Raw genomic sequence first — 24,717 nt, 5'->3', positions numbered from 1 at the left:
GTATAGGTCATTTGTAACTGGGCTAGGGATCACAAGTTATTTCTAATTGGGCTGTGACAGGTAATTAAGAAAGCAAATCTATTTTTACTAGGCTTAAAGTTGCTGGGTAAGCATCCAGAATAGCACTGAAAAATTCTTAGAAGTTTGCATGTGAGGACAAGAAGGCAACATCAATCTGTGCATATCATTATTGTATTTATTTGCTGTGACATATGACCAAATATAATTTGTGTGGGGCCATCATTTATTTTTGTACTTGCTTTCATTATGAATGACTACTATTGTCTAGAATGTTTGGTGTAAATTCTGCTGTGCCCTTTTCCTTCCAGATCTTTTCCCTGTCCCAACTCTTATAACTGTTTCTGCCAACAAGTTGTTTCTTACTGACATAGACAATAATCATACCATATGGGAACTTTTGGCAAAGACCAATATAAAGGACATCTGTTATACTGCTAATGATGACACAATGTACTATATCCTAGAAGACTCTCTTTTTCTTCTGAACGTACAGACTACTTCAGTGTTTCAGGTATTCATTTGTCCATTATCTTGCTTGAAGGAAATACATGTATGGGGCCATTTTTGCTGTTATTTTGGCTCTAATCATGTTCTTAAAGAAGTCAGAACTGCATGCCGAAAACAGAAGAAAGCAGCATGATGAACAAAGTGCATTTAATGGCAAAATGAAGTGGGGGAAAACAGAACTCGAGAGATGAAATTTTCTTAATGACTGTTTGTTCATATGAAATGCTTATATGAAGGAGATGAGTGGCCCTTTCTAACACTGCAATACAAATATGTATAATATAATGAAATTTGGACTTACATTTTTTTTTTTGGTCACCTATAGTGATTGAAACAAGCCTGAGTATGCCATTGGTATAGTTTTCCTGTTAAACATGTATGATTTTACTGACATCTGCTTTGTTCATGAGACATTTCAACAAATATTTAATTTAAAATTCATACTATTAAATAAAAGAAAAGTAATTTTTGTATGAAATGTATTTTAATTTAACTTGTTTTCTTTCTGATTTCAAGAAAACTGAATCAACATGGAAGGAATTATTAATATTAGTGAAACAACAGATTTTGTTTGTATAAAAATATTGGAACCTTCACTCCATGGCATCTGTCTATATTTTGACTTCTATTTTCCAAGTAGTAATGACTTGGGAAACAAATCTGATTTCACAGTGTCCTAGCATCAGGTAGGATAATTCTGCTCTTAAGCAGTTTTAATAATTCTTTTTAACCCTTAAGTTTTTCAAAGATGCATTTCTTCACAATGTCACCGCCATCACAGTAGACTGGATTGCAAGACATCTCTTTGTTGCCCTGAAAACATCATGGAATGAAACTCAAATATTTTTTATTGATCTGGAACTCAAGAAAAAGTCTTTACAAGCCTTGAACGTACAACTGGGTAACCATAATTCAACTGTATCATCTCTGTTGTCGTATCCTCTCTTAAGGTAAGACATAAATTGCTAATAACTTCTTTAAAATATATTTGGAACATGATTTTCATGAAACATCAGCTCTTAAGGACCCAGAAGGACTTCTTATATGATAGATGTAGAGTTTAGAGGTATGGTTTAGTGGAGGACTGTTAGTGTTAGGTCAGAGGTTAGACTCGATGATCTTGAGGTCTCTTCCAACCTAGAAATTCTGTGATTCTGTGATATATATTTTTCATATATATATATATGAAAAAAAAAAGAAATATATATTTCATATATATATATATTTCATATATATATATTATATATATATAAATATATATATATAAATATATATATATATTTATATATATATATTTTTTTTCATTGTGTAACTCTCAGATACTTCTGTGTGTAGTTCTGCTTATATACTTCTACTTGACCTTGGATATATATGTAATTAAAAAAAAATAAACGTCTGTGTGAGTAAAAATTTCAAATGTTACTTAAATCCTGGTAGGCTGTTCTGTTCAGGTGATGCAAATGGAAGTCAGCACCATGTAGTCATTAACATAACATAACTGGAAACGTTTATTCTGGAATAGTCTGTTATTGCAATCTTCCATTCAAAAATTTCCTTTAAACACCTAGAATCTCTCTGGAAGTATGCTGCTTTAGTTGCACTGTTTGAAATATTTGGGAGGTTTGTAACTATATTCACTTACAAGAGTGCATTTAGTTCAGACTGTTCAGCTTGAAGTTTTTCTACTGTAAGCAATGCATTTTATTTGATAGCCGCTTGTACTGGATGGAAGAGCTTGATTATGGCAGCCGCATGTTTTATTATGATATTCTGAATAACACTGTGCAACACATTTTGGGATACATATCAGTGGAAGAACAAATGAGGAACTACTGCAGCTGTAATGTGACAGAAGCAGAACTAGGAAGATCTATGAGTATGGATGTGTCTGACTCCAAGAACCCCCAGCTGCTCTTTATCAGAGGAAGAGATGAAATATGGGCCTCAGATGTGGATGGTTGCCATTGCTGGAGACTTACCAGAATACCAAGTATTCAAGGTCTGAGTGCTCTTTTAAATTTCTAGGTAGTTTGTGATTAGTTCTGTTTCTTACACCAACAATGTTAATTTCAGCAAAATAACATTGATGAAGTACTTTCCATATAAAATTTATTAATCTGTAGGCTAGATCAACAAAAAATGTTGTGTCCTATATTTTCAGTTGTGTACCCTGTTGATAGCAACCAGGAGAATTAAGCCTGCATTCTATTAAGATGTCGGTAGAATGGAGATGCTACAGCCTCACACACTACTTGTCAATAGATTTCACTTACAGTATTAAGACATTGTTTTGTTGGGGTTTAATATTAGATACACCTATTACAGTTTATCTCAATGAAAAATTACCATAACATCTTAGGTCATATCTGAAAGTGGCACTGAACACTTCAATATTAGATGTGGGGAGGGTACTTCACGTATGTAGAGTCTTGTATGACAGCTTATCTATGTTTCAGTTCTTGTAATGATAATGCTTAATCTTGGTTGCTCAGTTTTCAGCTCATTTCTGCAATAGTGCTGGTAAAGCTGTCCCTCTACCAAAGGAGCTGCCTTGTTGTTCCTGGGAGAGGGCAAAACAGTGTTTTAATCTTGGAAAAATTATGAAAGTTTCTTTGGACAACTCTTGCTCTGTTTTCTTTTTTTTTTTCTTTTTTTTTTTAAATTATTATTATTATTATTATTATTTTATTATTTTTTATGTTATTATTATTTGCTTTATTTGCTATTAAAAAAAAAAACAAACAAAAACCAAACAAACAGAATTGTAGTTGTCATGACTAAAGATAATAAAAAGCCCCCAAATCTACACTTGTAAAGAGAAATACCAAAGTGTCTCAGCTTCATGAGACCTATTGGAATATAGGTCTCAGTTGGAGGCCAGTCACTAGTGGTGTCCCCCAGGGCTCGGTGCTGGGGCCGGTCCTCTTTAATATCTTCATCGATGATCTGGACGAGGGCATCGAGTGCACCCTCAGTAAGTTCGCAGATGACACCAAGTTAGGTGCGTGTGTCGATCTGCTTGAGGGTAGGAAAGCTCTGCAGGAGGATCTGGATAGGCTGCACCGATGGGCTGAGGTCAACTGCATGAAGTTTAACAAGGCCAAGTGCCGGGTCCTGCACCTGGGGCGCAATAACCCCAAGCAGAGCTACAGGCTGGGAGAGGAATGGTTGGAAAGCTGCCAGGCAGAGAAGGACCTGGGAGTGATGGTGGACAGTCGGCTGAATATGAGCCAGCAGTGTGCTCAGGTGGCCAAGAAGGCCAACGGCATCCTGGCTTGTATCAGGAACAGCGTGACCAGCAGGGCTAGGGAGGTGATCGTCCCCCTGTACTTGGTTCTGGTGAGGCCGCACCTCGAGTACTGTGTTCAGTTTTGGGCCCCTCGCTACAAGAAGGACATCGAGGTGCTTGAGCGGGTGCAGAGAAGGGCGACGAAGCTGGTGAGGGGCCTGGAGAACAAGTCCTACGAGGAGCGGCTGAGGGAGCTGGGCTTGTTCAGGCTGGAGAAGAGGAGGCTCAGGGGTGACCTTATTGCTCTTTTTAGGTACCTCAAGGGAGGCTGTAGCGAGGTGGGGGTTGGCCTGTTCTCCCACATGCCTGGTGACAGGACGAGGGGGAATGGGTTTAAGTTGAGCCAGGGGATTTTTAGGTTAGATGTTAGGAAGAACTTCTTCACTGAAAGGGTTGTGAGGCACTGGAACAGGCTGCCCAGGGAAGTGGTGGAGTCACCATCCCTGGAAGTCTTCGAAAGACGCTTAGATGTAGAGCTTAGGGATATGGTTTAGTGGGGACTGCTAGCGTTAGGTTGGAGGTTGGACTCGATGACCTTGAGGTCTCTTCCAACCTAGAAAATTCTGTGATTCTGTGATATCAGAAACCTCTTTTCCAGGAAATGTCTTTGACATTACAGTGTGGCTGAGATACTGACCCATATTGACTCAGTGTGAATAAAAGCATCTATCTGCTCTTGTAAAATTGGCTGCTCAGTGTTAATGCTGAAGCTTAACTCTACAATGTTTTCTTACAGATAAGAAAATTGGCAGCTTGACTGTAGATAAACAGTTTTTATATTGGAGCATTGAAACGAAGAAATATACTGAAATTTATCTGGCAAATAAAGAAACCACAAGACACTCTCTTCAAATGAAAACAAATCATGAGCTGAAAATCTTAGCCTACAGCACAGCAATGCAATCATACCCAGGTAGTGGGGATTTGAGTTGTTCTGTAAATGTAATAAATCTATTTCAGAGCTTGTATTTGAGTTGCAGATCATGCTATATGTACTTAGGTAAAATATGCTTTATGGATTCAGATACCTTCTGGAGGGAAACAATTCACTATGTACATTTTTAAAAGGATGGAAATAAGGACTGGCCATGTGTTGCATGGAAGTTCACAATGGTGTAAATATTGCCTGTGTTTCAATGGCTCAGGGTGATTATACCAAACCATACCTATTTTCAAAGTTATGTTGAACCTAGAGACTTAAAAAAAGGTGGTGAACATTAAAACACAGAAACAGAGCAAACATTGTGTCCTTAAGATGATCTGTAGCTACAAGGTGTTGTTGCAACGAGTTTGTTAATGATCCCTGTTATGACACAGATTTCTGCTATTTTTCATAAGTATGCAACGCTGAAAACAAATGTATGTGCTTCCAAAGGCAAACAGATAAGACCTCCACTTATTAAAGTGATTTATAAAGAAGTGCCTGAGAGGCAATTACAGCTTACTTGCTAGTAGTCTCAGGCTCCACTTACAACTCCTAATGTTTTAAACAATACTGGAGTGATAATGAAAGAAAGAAAAATTAGTTTCAATACAAATCCAGGATTCATTGTAGATATAGGGACTATACTTGTAAGTGCTGAGGTTTATAACAGCTACTAGCAATTTGAATGTGTTAAAATAATTCTTTAACTTCATTTTTTTACATAAAAGTCAGGTATATATACAAGAGAATATTTTAATGGGATGGACTTCTTTGGAATGAAAGAATTTTATGCAGTTTTTGGTAGCTAGCAGAGCTTCCTGAGTATAGCTGCTCTGACCAACACCCAGCCTATTCTTACCAGCACTTTGAGCAAGTTTATTCACATGAGGTCTGTGTGGGCTTGGCATTAGTACAGGAGCTTGGTTTGGCCCTAGTACAAAATGTACCAATCCCTCTCCTGAGGGAATGGGCTCCCTGCAAGAGCCCTAGACTTACCTGGTGCAGAATGAACAACTTAAATCCGAAGGGATTGTTTCTATCTAAAGATCCCCACAGAGCTCTTCTTATTGGAGACTGGACTTCTGCAAGTATATTTAGAGGAACACACAGATATGGGATTTAATGGGAAAAAAAAAAAAAAAAAAAAAAAAAAAAAAAAAAAAAGCATTGCACAGAATTATTTAAGATAAAAGGAAATGAAAATATTAAAATAAGATTTTTTTTTTTTTTGTAATGAAAGCAAATGGGGTGTATGTGAAACAGTGATGTTTGCAAAGACCAGCTGTGTTGACTGACATGCTATTTTTTAAATTTTTTTTTATTTTAGTGATGTGTGCAAGTAGTACTGTTACTTTCCTTTCACTCTAACCTATTTAATTGCCATCCAGAGAAGTGATGTCAGTTGATCATTTAACACATCAGAAGTACTCAGTGAAAATTATCGTCCTGTCACAGACTCTGTGAGAGAATGATTTCTCTGCTGGGTTAGGAGGAAAGGGACTGAATATGCAGTGAAGGATTTTTTGTGAGGATAAAACACATTTCTATGGAACTGCCTGACAGAAACTTTAGTTCTGAAAATGACTCAGATCTTTATTCCACCTGAGATTTTTCCCATGAGAGTTTTACTACTCTAAGAATATATAAATTGAAAAAGACTCAACATTACACTTATTTCTATCAAACAGGCTTTCTGATTCATCTTCCCTTACGTGCATGAGCCAGCTTTTGGCAGGAGTGACAGGGTTGCTCATTTAGGGAGGAAAGATCTTAACAATGTGGTCAGTTGTTCTGGCCGAAGGGCAAACATTTGTCCTTGCACCATCTTTGCCTTCTTGGCAGCAAGTAATGTATTTTAAATATTATTATTATTATTTTTAAAGTATATCAAATGGTAAGGTGTATCTTTTGTTACTTTTTGTATACTGTCATTGAATATTTTTCTATTGTTTTCTCCTTAGAGACCACTTTTTTCTTTCCAAAACTTGTCACTCCATTCCCTGTTGTTACAATGAACTTTACAAGTGAGAAGCTGATTGGAAGAAAAGAGAGATTTAATTGTGAGGGAAAGTTACTTTGTACTCTGCCTATCTGCCTTTTCTGTGACAAGCAAGTTCAAACTCATCAGTGTGTACTACCCTCAATAGCATAGCAATTAAGGTGTGGATTTCCAGGTGTGGATTTTCTTTAGATACCTAAAGAATAGCCTAAATACTATAAGAGCTCAGATCTTATCAAAGATAAACAAGCCTTTACTTTGGTGACTGTTATCTTTATGTCTACGAACGTAATTAAATATAGTATATCCAAGTGGTAATTTATTCTGTTTCTATTTGTGAAAGCAAAGAGAATACTTTGTGCTTATGCTTTCTCATATGAATCATAGTAGAATCCCATGAGAATTTGGATTGGTCCAATAGTAATTGTTTATTTATATTTTTTGATGTCTTTCTTAGATAAGAGTTGCTTGATTCCATTGCTAGACACTGAGAAACCTTCTATCCTTGATACAACGAACACCAGTTTTACAGTAAGCTTGCCATCTGTCACACCACAGCAGCTATGCCCTGGCATATCCCAGCCTACACCAACATATCTGGTATTTCTCAGAGAAATGACTAACAACACCAGGAACTCATCCTATCGTTTGTCTACTCTACAGCAAAAAACAGTGGTATGGTTGTTTTGGAACAAAAATACATCTGCTATCATATATGAACTGGGCATGATACCACTTCTAATACTTCTAATCATTTTATAAACCATTCTGTAACTTTCTAGCAGAGAGTTTTTCCAGTTCTACATATCCCATAGTAATTCTAATTTCTGATTTGTGTTTGCTAAGTGGTAAATTCCTTAGCTTTTCTTTGTACAAGTACTCCTCTACCTTTTAACACGTCCTTGCTAAAATCCTGTTGGGACTAGATGATCTTTAATGTCCCTCCCAACCCAAACCATTCTATTGTTCTTTGATTCATTGACAGATAATTGGTGTGACAAGTGAGTCTTTTCTGACAATACATATTTGTTATCTGATTTCTAATAATAGGAATTTCAGGGACCTATAGATGTCATAGACAACCTACAACCATTTTCAAGTTATGTCATACAAGCTGCAGTGAAAAACTACTATTCAGATCATGAAGAGCTGGCCATGGGAAAGGAGACAATTGGCACAACTCTATATGGAGGTTTGTTTCACATTTTATTCTAGTTTTAAATAGAATTCTCATCTCATTTAAAGAAAGTGTTTGGTTTGCAAATCAGAAAGTAGATAAATTCTCTGCTCAAAATATAACCTATCTAGATCTTCAGAAGGATTTGGAGACCAAACTTGATGAATCTGTAAAAGTCATAATAAATGTGTATGCTCTTTAATGTTTTCACTTATTGGCTTCCTGTGGAAAGATAAACTATGGATTAAATGACTAAGCAGTTGCAGTTTCTGCCTTAGATCATATTTTCAATAAGTTTTGTTTGAGTGTATGTGCAATTATATATATTTAAATGTGTGTTAGATATGCAGCATTATGACTTTTTCCCTTGGATTGACATTGTACTCATAATTACTGTTTTTTAGGACAATGCAAAATTGTTTCATTGTAAATCAGTCTATAGAGACAACACTTCATTTTTACGTCTCTTTGTCTGAGTGCCAATAGCATCTCTTCTGGAGGTTGTAAAAATTTTGTTGTGCCCTCCTCAGTCCCTTTCATATTAGAAGAAGAAAGTTAGAATAGTCCTTTTGACTTGAGCATTCACTGTGCCATTTAGTGTTGAGAGATGACTTATTAGGGATTAGCTAAAATAGATAAATAAATACATTTGTCAATTTCTCTAATTATGGCAGTAGACTGCTAAGAAACTTGAGTGGGAGAGGACAGTTGAGGGAAGTATGGGTGAAGGCTAGAGCCTAAGATATGATGACTAAGCAGCTAAAAGCAGTTTTACTGAAGCACAGCTATCTCTGTGCTGCGTGATGAGGTGTGACCCACTGATGCAGTGGGAGAGGACAGGGCCATGAGCTTGTAGCAGTGTCTAAGGAAACAGGTAACTCCACCCTAGAAAAAGATGACAGGAGCACAGCTCCCTTTCTGGAAAAGCATGAAGCATTTACAAAATGACAGGCCAAGGCTGCATTTGGGAAAACCTGCTCAGTGCTCTCCATAAGAGACAAGACAGTGAAAGTGAAAGGTGTATTTTGTTTTAAGGGTCTTCCGCTAAGCGCAAAGTTGCTTTTGAAAGAAGCATGAGAAATTAAAGTAAAGAGAAAAGAAAGAGTGGTCAAGAATGGTTAATGTACATATATATATATAGCTTGTTATTCAGTCTGTTTTTTTTTATTATTTCAGAGCTGGACCTGTGCTTCTGTAGTGTGTCTAGTTTATGAAGTCAGTATTCACCTCACATAATATATTTGTGTATTAGCTGATGATGAGCTCAAGAAAAGTGTTTTGGTTAACATCTCCTCTACTTTCTGCTTTGAGTGTAGGATTTTGCAAGTCTCCCTTTCTACTGATATACTCCAAAGGACTGTTTGTCACTTCAGTGCTCTTTTAGATAACTGTCATGTTAAATACACTTATTTAGGACACATTCTCCAGAACAGGATATGAGGAATTTCTTTAACACTTATGCTGTTGATCTGTGGACTGTGTTACGTTATGGGGAATTTATGACTACTCAGCCAATGTTAATTATTCAGCTGCAGGTAGCATGCTACTATTTTGTCTGATCACTAGCATGTATCTTACTGTTTCTTCTCCTCACTTTCTTACATTTATTCTCCACCCTTTACCTTCACAGTTATCCTCTCCACCCTGTTCTGGAGTTCCCAATGCAGAACAGAGGTCTGATGCTGCGTTAGTTCCCTTTCTAACTAGAAAAAAACAATAATGTTTTAGTTGGTGGATTCAGACCCTTATTTGAGTGCAAACCTACCAACTGCTTATCTTGTCATAGTTGATGAAACATGGGACATGGCATAGGGAGGAAACTTGACTCTGCTGCACTTTAATGTAGATGTGGGTCTTGCCCCCATCTGCCTTGATACCAAAATGGCCCTCAAATGCCAAAAGGGCAACTGAGATTTGTAGGAAGACAATTTAAGCTTTAATTTTATTTGATAACCTTACTAGTCTGAGCTAGTTGCCTGCTATAGTTTGAAATGCCTTAATCAGGGCAGGAAAATACTTCTGCCCACCCCCTACATCACTCTCCTGTTTGCACTGTTGAACAGCTACCGTCCCAGTTTCCCTGAAGCTCTTGTCAAGTCCCAGAAAGAAAAGTGAAACAAGAGATGGAGGCATGCTGCCACTCCTCTTTTTGGTACCAGACTTTGGAAGTTATCTTCCAACCCTGCTATTTTTTTATCACTTAATTGGATTTCTCAGTGTCTGCAGCATCACGCAAATAGAGTCACATCCTTTGTAGATCTCTGAATACTATTAGCATATCTCTAAATAGTCCATTGCAGAAGGTAAGAAAAGATGGCCAATGATCAGTGGATTTCAATTCTTTGCAGGGAAATCCACTGTAAAATTTGTATGATCCACTGATTGAATAAGATTGAATATTACTGAGGCAGGAATTCACACTTTTGCTCCTTTGTGTAGTAAACTGAGCCATCCTACAGCAATGTACACACTTTCCATGGAGGAATATAAAGGTAGAATATGAAATGGGAGACTGGGTTGCACCACTGAAATGGAATTTTTCAGGCTCAAGTCAAATGAAACATGAAACTCAGAACAGGCTTCTCTAGTTGGGGCAAAATAAAACAGTATGACCAAAGCAAAATAAAGTCCTAGAACAAAACAAAACAAACAAACAAACAAACAAAAAAAAAGCAAACAAAAAAACATATCCCAAAACGTGAGCATTTTAATAGGTATTTTTATCAACATTCAGATCTTTTCACAGTTTGTTGAAAATTTTCCAACTGGCTGTGACTAGAATGTGTATGTGTCCCAGCACCTATGTTCTCAATTTCATGAATGTAACTGCTAGTTTAAATTGTAATCAGACGCTACTAGAGCCACTTGAAGTGTGTATGCTATTTCGCACCTCTGAAGCTGTGTGCATTCCCTCTGTCTTTCCCTCAATTCTGTAATGAAATGAAAGAAGCTTGGATTAATCTTTACTTTTAAACAAACAGTAAGACAGAGGAATGAAAAAAAAAAAAAAAAAAAAAAAACTTGGAAAAATAAATGCATTGCTCTTGCCACAGAGTGTCACTCTTCCTCCACATATCTTTTAGCTAGTGAAACAAGAAATTTGTCTTACCACTGCAGCTTCTGCACATTTCACTTAAATAACCTGCAGTCTTGCTGGGGATGTATAAATTATAGCATACATTCTCATCATTCTGATATGTTGGGAACCTAGATAGTGTAGCAAACTTTAGCTTTTTACCTATCCAGAAATTCAATAGAAAAAAAAAAAAAAAAAGCCGAGTTGGGGCATTCCATATACCAGTTCAAAGTTTGTTATCTCAAAGATTCAATAGAAGGATCGCTTTTTTCAAAAACAGGTTAGTGACTAACCAGCTGGCATGGACAACAAACCTACAACAACCCAGTTTTTTACATTCTAAACTGGACAAAACAAAGAACTGAAGCATATATGGACTGATGAAAAATGAGCTTGGGGGGTCCTTTTTTTTTTTTATCTAATAGCCCTTTTAATTCCATCATGCTTACATGGTGTATTTGCAATTTTTTTTTTTTTCTTGTGTGTGTGTGTGTGTGTGTGTGTAAGTTACTGGCAGTCCAGAATACAGTATTTCTGTTCACCACAGATAATGGATTTAGCGCATCTCCAACATTTAGAAAGCTTATTATATTAGGTGGAAATGCAATGTTTTGCTATGTTATTATCTATCTTCTCTTGAATTACGATTAACAGTGACATCTTAGGTGAATTTAAACTCTCTGTCAAAGGCCTAGCTCATGATATGTCCTGTGTTTAATGATTTCTTTTAAAGAAAGAAGAATACATAGAATCTATGCAATAACTTAATTTTTCTAGAGGTTTTGGTATAAAGTGAAACTTTAACTTCTAACTTTTAGATCAGACAAAAAATAAATCAGTTTCACACTATATTGGAACTGCACAATTTTTAGAGCCCAAGCTCAGTGATTTAATGTATCTTTGAATGTATCTTTTAACTAGTATTGCAAGATATTTTCAAATTTAGGTTTTTCTTCTTTCAGACTTTTGTGTTTAAAAAAAGACTTTCCAATTGGGATAGTGTACAGGTACTTTTTTAGTGTATAACCAAGTAAACATCATCACAAACTCACATCTGACACTGATTAGTAAAGTAGGAGAGAAGAGGAGTTTTGCGATATGACTATAATGGTATAGGACATATAGGTATATGACAGTTTTGTTTTTTTTTTTGCTTACTTACATGGTACAGTAGCCAAGGATACTACCATATACACATATTTATAATTTGTTTTTCTTCCTCAATGACATGTCTTTATTTCTCTAAAAATAAAACAAACAAAACAACTCTAGTGAGACTGATATTTAAAGGTAGATACATTTTCCTTTTTGTTTCAGTACCAGAGGCAGTTGATTCCATTAAGGCAGTGGTTTTGTCTGATACCACTATCAACATATCTTGGAGTGAACCTCTGAAGCCAAATGGACCTCTGGAATCCATCCGCTATCAAATATCTGTCAATTTTTTATCTCCTTTCCCAGCAACACCCTTACGAAAAAGTGAATTTCCAAATGGGACACTTGCTTGGTCTGTCACTGGACTCCAGTCCGGAACAAACAATTTATTCAAGGTATAATGATAAACAGTATAATCACAACCTGTTTGTTCACTAACCTGGAATTTGTTAAATTGCCATTCTATAAATCTATATTCGTGTTTTGAAAATATGAATTCAAAACTTGGCAGAATTCTCTCAGTCTTTTGCTTTTTTGATTAAGGAAAATTAAGTATAACAGCTTATTCCTACATGGGTTTATCAGGTGAAATCCTTAAAACTGAGATCTTTTTTATTAGATGACCATATCACAGCTCTCAAAAGTAAATAGGAGATTCTACTGTAATCCTGCTGTAATTGCTCTGATAGTTGCTGGAATTACTCTGAACATGCTAAGAGAGGGTCAACTGATGGAAAACCTCTGTTCTCCAAGGAGGAGGCCTAGAACTGTGGCCTAATTGTAAAATGCTTACAAAATGCAATAAACAAGGCTATGCAAATAGGTCACAGTCAAATGATTTTATTTTTTTTTTCTTGGGAAAGCAAAAGGTCTGAACATTTCAATACCAGGGAACTCTCTATTGTTACTATTAATAGCAGGCTCAGCCATTTCACCAGTTGTTTTTTCTTTTAAAAAAAATGTAACAAATAGTTTTTCCTTAGGGGGAAAAAAAAATTCTCTTAGTCCAATAAAACAAAAAAGTATCTGACAGGTCCATGGAGATATAAGTGATGATTGAATTAATAGCTGACAGTACATAATGCTGATTCTGTTTTGCAGCAGCCACCTTTTAAAATAACAGCATATTATATAGCTTGCTTGCAAGCTTCACAACAAAACCAAGATATCAATGTTGACCCTTTAACAAATGCAGAAGATTAACTATGACTATAACTTAAAAATGTAAGCATGGGCTTCGTTCTTTGGAGGACTTTTAAGAAAATTTCTGTAGACAAGAATATTGAAAGGTGGTTGCAAACCATCTGATTTTGGATTTTGTTGGCATATGATGCTATCAGTACAGTAGAAAAAATAGTTCTTTTCCACTGTCTAGGCAAGTCACAGACAGAAGAAGATCCATGTTTTTCAACTATCAATTTGAAGCAGAAAGTTTTTTAGAGGAATATTGAAAATATAATAATAGACCTGCCCCAGGATGATTAGCAGAATGGAATATTCATCTGTCAGCAGCTGCAGTTCATGTGTACTCCCATATCAACATCACATGAAAACTTTGGTGGCTTGTGTGGTTATGGTGTCAGACAGTAACTCAGGCAGACAGGTTGTGTGGGCAACTGGGGCAGGGGGAGCAGCCTCCTGAAGTAATGTCAGTATTACCTGCCTGAGCACATGTCACTGCCGTAAGAATAAGAGAAAATAGTTTAATGTGGTGATAAAACCAAGAAAATGTAGGAAGAATTGGTTGCAGTATCTAGTAGTTTTTAATTTTTTTTTTTTTTTTTTTTTTTTTTTTTTGAGGAACAGGACATCTATATCTAGGTATTTAATACAATGGCATGAAACCAAGTGTTGCACAATAAATTTGGATGAAAGATCAGCTTAAAGAATACTTATAAAAGTTGATGTATTTAAAACATCAAGGATCTGTTTACAAATTGTCTGTGAACATTCAAGATTATCTTCTATAATTTTTGGAAGCAAGGAAGTCCCATTGAATTAGCAAAAAGAAAATGCCTAGCTTCAAAAAGGAAATTATAGACCACTTTGTGTAACTTCGATAGCTGAATGCATTATTATGCATATTTTCAGTAGGACTACATTTGAACAAAATGATAAATAATTGGTACACAAGCAACTAGAGGAAAATACGGGAATAAAAATGTGCAGTGCGAGTTCATAAGAACAAAACATACTGCTTCCTCCTTTACAGATGACAATTTTATGTTAAAAGGAAAAGAATAAATGATGTACCTGGACAACGGGATTATCATCAGAGAGACATTTTAGAAGTCAGCCAAGTACATGTTGTCTGCAGAATTCACACTGCAGAATCCATCACAAATGCACGTAGTTAGAGTGGTTTTCAGAATTCACCCTTGGCCTACGAGAACATTCAGCTGACAGCTGGAGGGGATCTGTTCTGTCCTAAATTTGATTTTGTGCTTTTGTTAATAATTTAGGTGGTGTAATGAGGAATATATATATATATATATATATATACATACACGTATAAACCTATATGAATGTATGTAAGTATGCATACCCAAACACGTCATATTTAGTTGTGGTTTACTGGAAGGCAGTGTGCTAAGGCACATTCTCACCTCATGTTTTTGTGATTGTAGAACGCTGACCAGCATGTGCACATGTAACATCTGCATGCTGGTGTAAGAGCCTATGAAATTAGGAAAGGTCTAAAAAGAGAAGAGTCTTGGTAGAAAGATGGAATGAGAAACTCAGAAGAGACTCTGAGGAGGGGAACTCCAGAAACCATGAACTTCCAGCCTGAAGATTAGTAATGCTGAAGATGTGGAACTCAAAATGTTTCATCCTATATTGCCTGAATATTGTGTTGATTGAAAACAGCTATTCTTCCAAACATTTTGAGTTGTTAAAGCTACCTTTTCCAACTGGTCTGGTACTGTGCAGTTCATTTCTTTCCTTACTAGGTTCTTGCTTTTCATCCCAATGAGAACTGGTTTTCTGAAAGTGTCCCTGTTACTGCAAAAACTTTTGAGACTCCACCTGCACCTGTCAACATATTCCCCAGAAATACCAGTTTCCAGCTAGAATGGCAAGCTCCTCTGCATGTCAATGGAACCAGCTTCTGGTTTGAGCTGCGTAAGGTAAAAATACTCCTGAGGTGTTTGTATATATATATATATATATATATATTTTTTTTTTTTTTTCCAGATCAAACTTAACCCACTTCTCTCCTGGTGAGCGAGACAGGGTGGCAGGACATCTATGAAGAACCTCAGTGGTTAATTTGGGCATGGTGACGTCAGACTTAGTGACTCAGAAGGGGCAGGATGGAGGCAGCATTTGCCAGGAACAAGGGGGGAGTGCAGCTGCAGCATTCAATGCTCCACAGTGCCAAAGGACATCCTGGATGACCCATCCAGAATTCCTCCTGGGTCTCCTGTTTCAGTATAGTCCCCTCCCTCTTTCCTCACTGCCCTCCCCCAACCCAGCTGGTAGTTACAAATCGTATGTCCACTCTGCACAAGAAAGTAAAGAAAAGGATTTTCAGCACTAAATGTCAGCTACAACCTGGCATTTCATTTTCCTGTTAGAGAGGTTAGGAGAAATGCTGAAGAGAAAAACAGGCCTGGTTGTGCAGACTGGTGAAGTGCTGCAGTGACAGCAGCATGGATGGAAGCTTCAGGTTTTACTTTCTGGACCACTGGACACAGAAAATGTCATATGCTAATCTGGATCACATAGATTCCTTAATATAGATAATCAGATCCATTAGGCCTATACCAGACATTTCCCATCTGCCCTAAAACAAATGTCATAGCACAATTCAACTAAACTGTCTCCATTCAATTGCATCGTGGCAAGCTGAACTCATGGGCATGTCACCACAGTGATCCAGAAATATAAACTGCACAGAGCTAAGCAAGGGGAAGGCTCCTTTTGGCTGGGCAAAGGGGTCACTTAATCTGTTGTCCTTTATGGCTGCCAAGATTTGTAGGTCTCCTGAAAACAAAGAAAAAAACCTAGTTTTTGTGTCCTTGGTCTCTAAGAAGACGAAGTCCTGTAATTGAAACAACACATGCATAATCTCTCCCCTATTATAATAAAAGGTGGTAAAGTAGTTAATATATCCAGAGATGGACTTACTTTCAATAGAGCAAGAATGTTGACCATGATGATACTTTATTTTTCTAGTGGCAAACAAAAAGTGACTGGTTTTCTCCTGCAAGCACTACATGCAGCACCGCAGGTCTTATTTACACGTGTAATCTCACAGGAACTCTTCCTTCTACCAACTATCTTGTAAGAGTGACAGTAGTATATGTTACGGGAGTGAAAAGTACTTCCTCTTCAACAATCTTTAAAACAACAGGTAAGGACATAGTGTAAAATAACAAGATTCTAAGACTATTTTTAGGACATGAATAATCAAACACAATATTTTGAAAAGCAGGCAATTTTTTTTTTTATACTAAGAGACAATAGTTTTGTGTGTTTAAAAAATAAATAACAATATACCATCTTGGCAAAAGTAATGTGAGGAAAGAAATTAAGATTTACTTTCAAGTGTAGCACAGGAAAAGAGTGAGGGAAATTGAAATATCTATATACATGTGAACTCACAGCTACTTGTGAAAGGCTGCATGGGAGTGAAAATTTTGAAATTTGGCCATCACAAAGAGAAAGCCAAAGATTCATTCTCCATAGGGATTATTAATCTAGATTCTTGGTTCACCTGAACATACAAACAGCCATGGACATGTCCAAATTTTGTTCCATGTCTGTTAGCTCTTTGTCTTGGTATACATGTTTTAAATGTTTTGTTTCTTCCCTGTTTGGTCAAAGCTGGTGTTCCTAGTAAGCCAGGAACTCCCAAAAGAGCAGAATACACAAAAAACTCTGTACAGTGGGAAAAGGCTGAAGACAATGGGAGCAACCTGACCTACTACATCTTAGAAAGCAGGTAAGCCATGTGTGCAGACACTCTTCACCTAGGGAGCAGCCCAGAACAAACCTGGGTAAGCAGGGGGAGGCTTTCCTAGCAGTTGTGTCTGGCTGTTCCAGCTACATGCACAGGTGGGCTAATTTGGGTGCCAAGGATGCTATAGTCATCCACTTCCTTCCAAGGAAGCACTGGAGTGCTGTTCATTCACAGGTCAGGGAAAATCTCTGTCTACCTCTGAGAGAAAAGGGCAACCAGAAGCGATGTGAGCGAGGTCCATGGGAAGCAGCAGATATTCTGCATGCGTGCTCTCCCTGTTAAGAGGCAGACAAAGCCTCCCAGCAGTACCTGGCTGTGAAAGCTGCATGTTGTGAAGACAAGGGTGATGGGAGGGTGGGCTGTAGAAAGCTACAGAGAGCAGGATGGCTACTCTGCCACTGCCAGACAACTCACATGGTCTGCAAGCCTGTGTCTTGGGAAATTAGCATAGCAGTCACAGGCTAGGCCTGCAACACATGCCTCAACTTTGGTGTGCTAGCTAAGAAATAAGTTTTGAGCTGCCCTTTGAGCCCAAACCAATATGGAGATTTTGGAAAATCCCTCAGAGTTTATTGCTTATGTTTTTAAAATTATCTTTGCTTGGACTTTTGTACAGACTAAGAGCAGAAGTATGAAATTTCTGAGGTGACTAGCACTTTTTGTTTTCTCCATTTTAAGTATCCAACTTGAGACAATTGAAATTGTTCTGATTTTTCAGAAGGTTTATGGGGCTGTGTTAAAATTAGGCTTCATCACTTTTTTTTGAAACTGGAAAATTTGAAGTATGCCTGATACAACTAATCATTTTTGGAAATATGGATCTGAGATCTCAAGGGCTTTTGCTTTGGTCCTGGTGGGAAGAGTGAAATGTCAATGATGGAAACAGCCATTCCCATAGGATCTCTTCCTTGGGTAATACAAGTAGCCATTGTTTCCATAAATTTCTAGGAAACATAGAAGAAAATATAAACTAGCAACATTTCCAGACCAACCCTGAAATACATGGTTGTATCCAGATACATATATTTGGATATATATTGTTGATTAGAAGACTCAGAAATACTTTCAAATCTGAATTTTCTAGCATTCAGTAAATATTCAAAGCTAAAATGTATGTAGAAATATATTAGCATTCAAGGGGCCCACAGAAAGCTATTATAAAGTTGCTAAAATTGATCATAAGCTCTTCCCATCAACATGGGATGACTAGATAATCTTTATAGTGCTCTGTCAGCAAATTCAGATCTTCTGGAGTATACATATAACACTCATTAGGCATCCACGGAGTGTTAATTCACACTTATTCCTGCACTAGCATTGTCAAGGTTGTATGGATGGGTTACAGTATATTAATGAGGCAGTGACTTTGAAATTTCTTATTTTTTTGACCACAACTCTGGAGAGATCTGTTTAAGGCAGTCAGTGCAAGGCTTAATTTAGGCACTATTTAAAACTGAAGAGATTCCATTTGCTGGGATATTCCTATAATGTTTTAAATGAGCAGTGATAGAGGGAAGCAAGGTTTTAAACTCAGCTGGTATTTATTTTTCCTCAGTTAACTTGGTGCTTATGAAAGTTAAGGACTGACAGCGCTGTGGAGTTGAGCATACTTTACTTATATAAGTTTTCACCCAGACATATTTTCCTGGTGCTGTAAGCTTCCATACAGTTCTGTGAGTGTACATCAGCACTGACCTGCATGCTATGAGACCACAATAATTTTGATATGCCAGCAGCCACATTGTACCTGGCTTGCTTTGGATGGGAAAAGAAAGGACAGTCCCTTGGCCTGTGTTGGGGCTGTGCTTTAGCCGCTGTGTTCTCCAGGCCCAGCTTCGTATTCATCTCTGAATCGTACTGTATCAACGAGGCTTTTTTTTTAGTTTAACAAAATATGCTTTTGTCATGCAGTTTGAATGTGCATACACTGGTGTTTTTGACTTACTTTGACTTTGAACTTCATGGTACTTTTACACCAGTTAGAAAAAGGTAAAGTCAGACCTATAGTATTCTAGAACATATTTGCGTAGCCCTTTGAAACAACCCCTGTTTTTCATACAGCTATGATAGGGATGTGAACATGAACATATAGTTTTCACATGTCTTTTTAGTTTAGAAATATTTGGCCTTTTTTTTTTTTTTTTCTGCATTGAAGTATGTTGGCAGAATGATTGACATGCTTACGAAGGTCATTTCACATGAAATATTACAGTCCTGTGTGACATGAAATGATATTTCAGATATGGCCTTTCAAGTTTAAATACGTGGTCTTCTTTTGGTTGGTGAATAATCACCTCTGAATTTATTGTGAGCAATCAATCTCAGTCCAATGGGGAAAGGAAGAAGTATACGCAGCAGTCAGCAGATACTATGGGAAACTGACTAGCTAAAGAATTGTGTCTTCACTGCCAATGACTTGCTTCCTGTTTAGCTTGTGAAACCTGATGCACAAGAGCCACTGAGTTACTCTAGGCCCAGGAAAGCAAAAACTTCTAACAGTACACATTTTTTTTTTTTTTTTCCTGAAAGCTAAATAAGAATGTTTTGAAATCTTGGCTCTAAGCTGTGCACTGAAACAGGTGAAAATGTGTTGTAGCTTTGTATGTCTAAAATGTTCTAATATTACATTTCCCATGACAAGCGAAAGATCTGTGATTCCTAGCATGGCTGAAATGGCATGGTGCAATTTTCTGCGCTGTAGCCAAAACTCCATGACTAGATTGAGCTTTCATGCAGGCAGAGAGATTTTGTGAAGGCTGTGGAACTGAAGAAAGGGGAAGAAGCAGTAAGCAGCCCTCGCTGCATTAACATACAGAGGTAATTTTGATGTGCCTGTTGTAGGAAGCAGACTGACAGCACCAACAAAATGAAGTCCTTGTGGGTGGTGGTTTATAATGGCTCCTGTGCCAGTATTTGCACATGGAAGGCCAAGAACCTAGAAGGAACTTTCCAGTTTAGAGCAGCAGCTGCAAATGTGCTTGGCCTTGGTGAATACAGTGACACGAGCAAGGATATTGTGTTGAGTAAAGGTATGTCCTGCACTTTCTTATTCTGTTAATCAAGTGTTTTATTCAGAGTAATTATACTTATTTCTGAAGAGAGACCTGCTATTTTATGATGAATTTGCTGCACAAGTAAAATAATGTGTCTAAGTGGCTGATCATATGGTAGCATTCATATGGTGAGCCTAGCTCACCATGGGCCTGAACTTTGTTTCTGCTCCTTTATATTGATTTGTCTTTGTGGCCCTACATTATGCATCATGGTATGATTCTTGAAGTAAATGCAAGCTTCTGTGATGGGTTAAGATGTGAAAATTACTTCTTGCCACCAGCTAGAATGTTAGACCTACACACTGGAGGCGTTTTTGAAAATCCCATTGTGAGTGGTCAAGCGGTTAGTGCTTTCTTGTTACATACATGCAGTAGGTCATCACTGCAAAAATACTCCAGACCTAGGGGAGGAGAATTAGTTTGACCAAATGTAGATGTCTCCATATAGTCTATAAGAGAGCTTTGTAGAAAGCAAAACATTTAAACAACAAGCAGCTAAAGGGTCCTCTCAGGTTTACTCAGCTCTGTCATATTGATACGGTTCATGTACACAGGGATTTACCAGTTTTCCTCTTCTATTTAACAGATACTGTGACCTACCCAGACATCATTGATATTGTTGCTGTGATTGGAGCGGTTGTGCTGGGCTTGTGTATGGTTATGCTGTTCGGTTTCGGTATGTGGCTGAATTTTTTTGCATATCTTTGGTTTGCCAGACCCCAGAAAAAGGTAGTACAGACAACAGGGGATAATGGGCCTCCAGGTTTAGGGAAATGCTGAACAATCCCCAGTGTGGGAGCTGGGGGGAATTTGTGAGCTTTCGTCTTTCAAAACCCTAGAGATAGTTGGTTACACTTTCAGTATCTAGGATTCCATCCTCAGGCATTTCTTGCCGTTGATTCCTTGCAGGGAGAGCACAGAAATGTTGAAGGAGCTCTGACATTCCTGTATCCTTATGAAAACTTGTACTTTGTAATTCTCAAGTTGGGTACTGCACTTGTTCTTCAAAAGTTTCCATTTTTTTCCTCTTCTACTTTGTCCCTGAAGGAAGGATGCAGAGATTACCCTGGGTTAATGGCCCTGCCCTCTCATTCCTAGTCTTCTCCCTGGGGTATTGCACCAGCCCTTTGGGATTGGGTCTTGCCACATTCACAAGTGGGCACGTGACTGATCTCTTAGTTGACTGTCTTCCATGGGAAAAGGTGGTGGCCAGATGGAAATGTCTTACTTACACAAGGGGGATCATGCTGAACAGAATAACAACAATAAAAAAAACACTTGTAGTCTACTCACTTACTGGTGTACTCTCAGAGTGAAATATCTGGTGGTCTTCTTCTCTGTTCCAGTATGGTACCAAAGAAGGAAATCCAGAAAACCGTCCTTAATCGGGCAGATAGTGCTTGTTAAGGAAGATAAAGAATTAGCTCAACTCAGGGGGATGGCTGAAGCAGTGGGACTAGCCAATGCCTGTTATGCTGTCAGGTATGTCCTTGAAGCAAATACATTTTCTGGACAAAAATATGTAAAAGGACTTCACTGGACTGTTTTTTTTTTATCAGTGCGCCCATCCCTGATGCCTTGACATGATGTTGAGGGCCACGTCTGCACAGCAGGGCAGGTCTGCTCTGAAGCATGCCCTGCCATGCTGCCTCCCTGGTGCATATCCTGGCCTGGATTGCCTTTAGCCCACCCTGCACACTCACTTTGGCAAGAAATGCAAATGCAGGGGCAGGGAAGGAGACATGGTGTTTTCCAGTAAATTCCAGAACATCTAGATCTCATCTGAACTCCCCTTAAATGTACCCGATGAGACAAGTAGTACCAGATTCATTTGAGAAGTAAATTTAATAACATTTCAAGCATGTTTAAATATTAACAAGTGACTAGTATTGCTGTTTTGTAGCATTCTTCCTTCTCAAGCTGAGATTGACTTATTGCCAGCTTTCCCCCGGGACAAACTGAACTTACACAAATTGTTAGGAAGTGGAGCCTTTGGAGAGGTGTACGAAGGAACTGCAGTAGATATCCTGGCAGATGGAAGAGGAGAAACCAAAGTAGCAGTCAAGGTAATTGCAGCTGTACAGTGCTCTGGCAACAGAATGGATGGGCAGAGAGATTTGGCTCAGAGGTTATACCACCAAAACAGGCATTGCAAGATTTGTATATTTTCTTGCAGGATTTCTTGCAAGTCGCTTAAAGCTGAACCTATCGCTTTGTAATGATTGCTGGAAAATACTGTGTAGGAAAGGCTGTGTCTAGGTCTGGTTGCTTTTCTTAAGCACTGTGTGATAATGGTGGTGGTGACCTAAGTGTTATTACACTTGTGCTTTTTGTTGAGTAGACTTTGAAGAGGGGTGCAACAGACCAAGAGAAGAGTGAATTCTTGAAGGAGGCACACTTAATGAGGTAGGAATAGCTTTGCCATTCGGTACCATTTAAAGCTGTTATTATATGAGGGTGGTGGCCTTGAAGAGGAATGAGAGCAACACTTTTCTCTAAACAAATTAGTGTGGCATTTTGGGGTGTTCTCATGTTTCTGCTAAAAAAAAAATACTACTGATGAATCTCATGAAAATAAAGCTGTAAGACTTTTACAGAATTTAAGATGCAGACTGCAAGTTCGAGTCATGGATCTTTTGGTTTTTGGACCTGAAAAATATTTCAATATCTTTGCTTTACTAGAATTAAGTTAGTTGTTAAAGGTAAATGGGCAACATTTGTCTAATATTGTTTTAATATTATATTTATGAAAATAAATATACCAAAACAAACTGATGCCTTGCAGTTTCAATTTGCTGTGGAGTTTTTTTTTTTTTTTTTTTTTTTTTTTTAAATGTGTATAAATTGCCACTAGAGGCTGCCACATGCTTCTTCTACTAAGGTGTACCCCAAAAAATAATGTGTATAGACTGTGCAATAACTTCACATAGAAAAGTCAGTGTGTTAGCTAGAAGTCTGGTTTTCCAGAGTTTCCAGAGAGAACAGTAGAAGTTGAACTGAAGTTTTCAGCTGATAGCATAAAACTAAGAGTACAGTTAGGGTTTCAGATGTGCTGATCTGCACTTCTTTGACTTCTGTTTCATGAGTGCAGGATTATAATATTTTAAAAAGTGAAAGACTTCTTCCTGTACAGGATAAATGCTATTCTAAATTTGAAATTGTTTTACACAGTAGTCTTTTTTTGTTTACTTGTTTTTTTTAAAAATCTTGCATTACTTTGAGTGTTATTATACACTATACATTGAATGATGGAAAAGGCTTGTGAAAACTAAAAGGAAATCATGTCATTACAATCTAAATTTATGATGAAGAGTAAGAGTTGAGTGTAAACTTCCTACAGTCTATCTATTTGGCAGTCATAAACCTGGTTAGGGACACTTTTCTGTGTAGTATGAAAATTATATGAAAGTCCCTAAAGCTTCCCCCCCCCCCCCCCTTTTTTTTTTTTTTTTTGCTTTTTGCTTTTTTTTTCCTCCAGCTATTAATCCAAAATGAGAATTCCTGGAAAAATATGTTATTGGAAATTACATTTAAATGTAAGCACTAATGTGGGCCCATGAATATAACAATCCAATGAGACAAAGAAACGAAGAGAATAGGAAAGTTCAAGTGTTACATATTCATGGGAGTCTTTAAATAATAATAATAAAAAAGCATGTTTTATTTATTTATTCATTTATTTTTGATGTGATAAAGAGTGATTTAGTTTCCTCCTGGAGGGCTTAGGCACTTTTTTTGATGTTCATCTATGAGGCCTCAAATTAAACCAAAGGTAGAAAAGGCACATAAATTGACCTGACTGTTTACAAACCCTGATGTTCATTCTTTAAAAGTTGCTTGCCTCTTGGAAGTGTGTTAAAATTCAGCAGTGGTGTTATGCTGTCCTGGTTAAACAAGGACTATTGGCTTCTTCTATTATTGTTATGCAAAGCTGTGAGTATCAGTATTTCAAACAGTCATTTGATACTGGTGATTGGTGGGTCATTTGTGTACAAATATATGTAGCAAATTCCTGGGTGTATCCCATCACTTGGGAACTAAGGAATGACAGCTCAGTAGAGAAAGGGCTGTGTGAGCTGTAAGGAAAGTGCCAGGTGTTCCTTTCTCTGTTTTTGTTCTTGAGAGTGCTAAAGTTTGTCTGATTGAGGTATGTGCTGGAGGCTGGGGGGGGGGTGGGACTGTCAAATTCAAAATCATACTTGTTCCTAAAGAGTTTTTGCCCACACCTAAGATTACGCAAATTGAAAGAGGTTAGAAGGAAAATGTTCCTCTGTTGTATTTGTTTGTTTACTCTGGTACGTTTGACAGCCCTTTAGACACCATCAGTTTCCGCAACAGAGTCAGGTTTCTCTGTCTGATGGTGTAAGTCCTTTCACACAGCAGAGTGAAGAGAAAACCATTTTTAAATACAACAAATGTGGTTGTAAAAACACGGGCACTGATGAAGTGTATAAATGTTCTTCATTCCTTGAAAAGTGCTAGATCTCAGAGGACTGATTGCTCTGTCATAATCCCATTTTTCTGGACACAGGCATTACTAGCATATCTG

At 37.6% G+C, this 24,717-nt stretch overlaps 1 protein-coding gene across 2 annotated transcripts in view; it reads left to right on the top strand.

Annotated features, from left to right (window-relative positions):
* ROS1 (ROS proto-oncogene 1, receptor tyrosine kinase) overlaps positions 1-24,717 on the top strand; it is a 79,906-nt gene that overhangs the window by 33,709 nt on the left and 21,480 nt on the right. For both annotated transcript variants that reach the window (XM_082757135.1, XM_082757134.1), the window contains exons 24-38: positions 330-532; positions 1,267-1,478; positions 2,241-2,527; positions 4,554-4,730; positions 7,199-7,416; positions 7,792-7,933; positions 12,312-12,544; positions 15,101-15,277; positions 16,329-16,506; positions 16,980-17,097; positions 19,957-20,144; positions 20,755-20,844; positions 21,515-21,650; positions 22,072-22,234; positions 22,510-22,574. In XM_082757135.1, the coding sequence (XP_082613261.1) occupies positions 330-532; positions 1,267-1,478; positions 2,241-2,527; positions 4,554-4,730; positions 7,199-7,416; positions 7,792-7,933; positions 12,312-12,544; positions 15,101-15,277; positions 16,329-16,506; positions 16,980-17,097; positions 19,957-20,144; positions 20,755-20,844; positions 21,515-21,650; positions 22,072-22,234; positions 22,510-22,574 (2,587 nt within the window). The remainder of the gene's footprint in view (positions 1-329; positions 533-1,266; positions 1,479-2,240; positions 2,528-4,553; positions 4,731-7,198; positions 7,417-7,791; positions 7,934-12,311; positions 12,545-15,100; positions 15,278-16,328; positions 16,507-16,979; positions 17,098-19,956; positions 20,145-20,754; positions 20,845-21,514; positions 21,651-22,071; positions 22,235-22,509; positions 22,575-24,717) is intronic.

The sequence above is a fragment of the Aythya marila genome (genome assembly GCF_965140915.1).
Source record: "Aythya marila genome assembly, chromosome: 3".
Taxonomy (NCBI): domain Eukaryota; kingdom Metazoa; phylum Chordata; class Aves; order Anseriformes; family Anatidae; genus Aythya; species Aythya marila.
The sequence above is the reverse complement of the archived record's forward strand: the minus strand, read 5'-3'. Positions and strand labels throughout refer to the sequence as shown.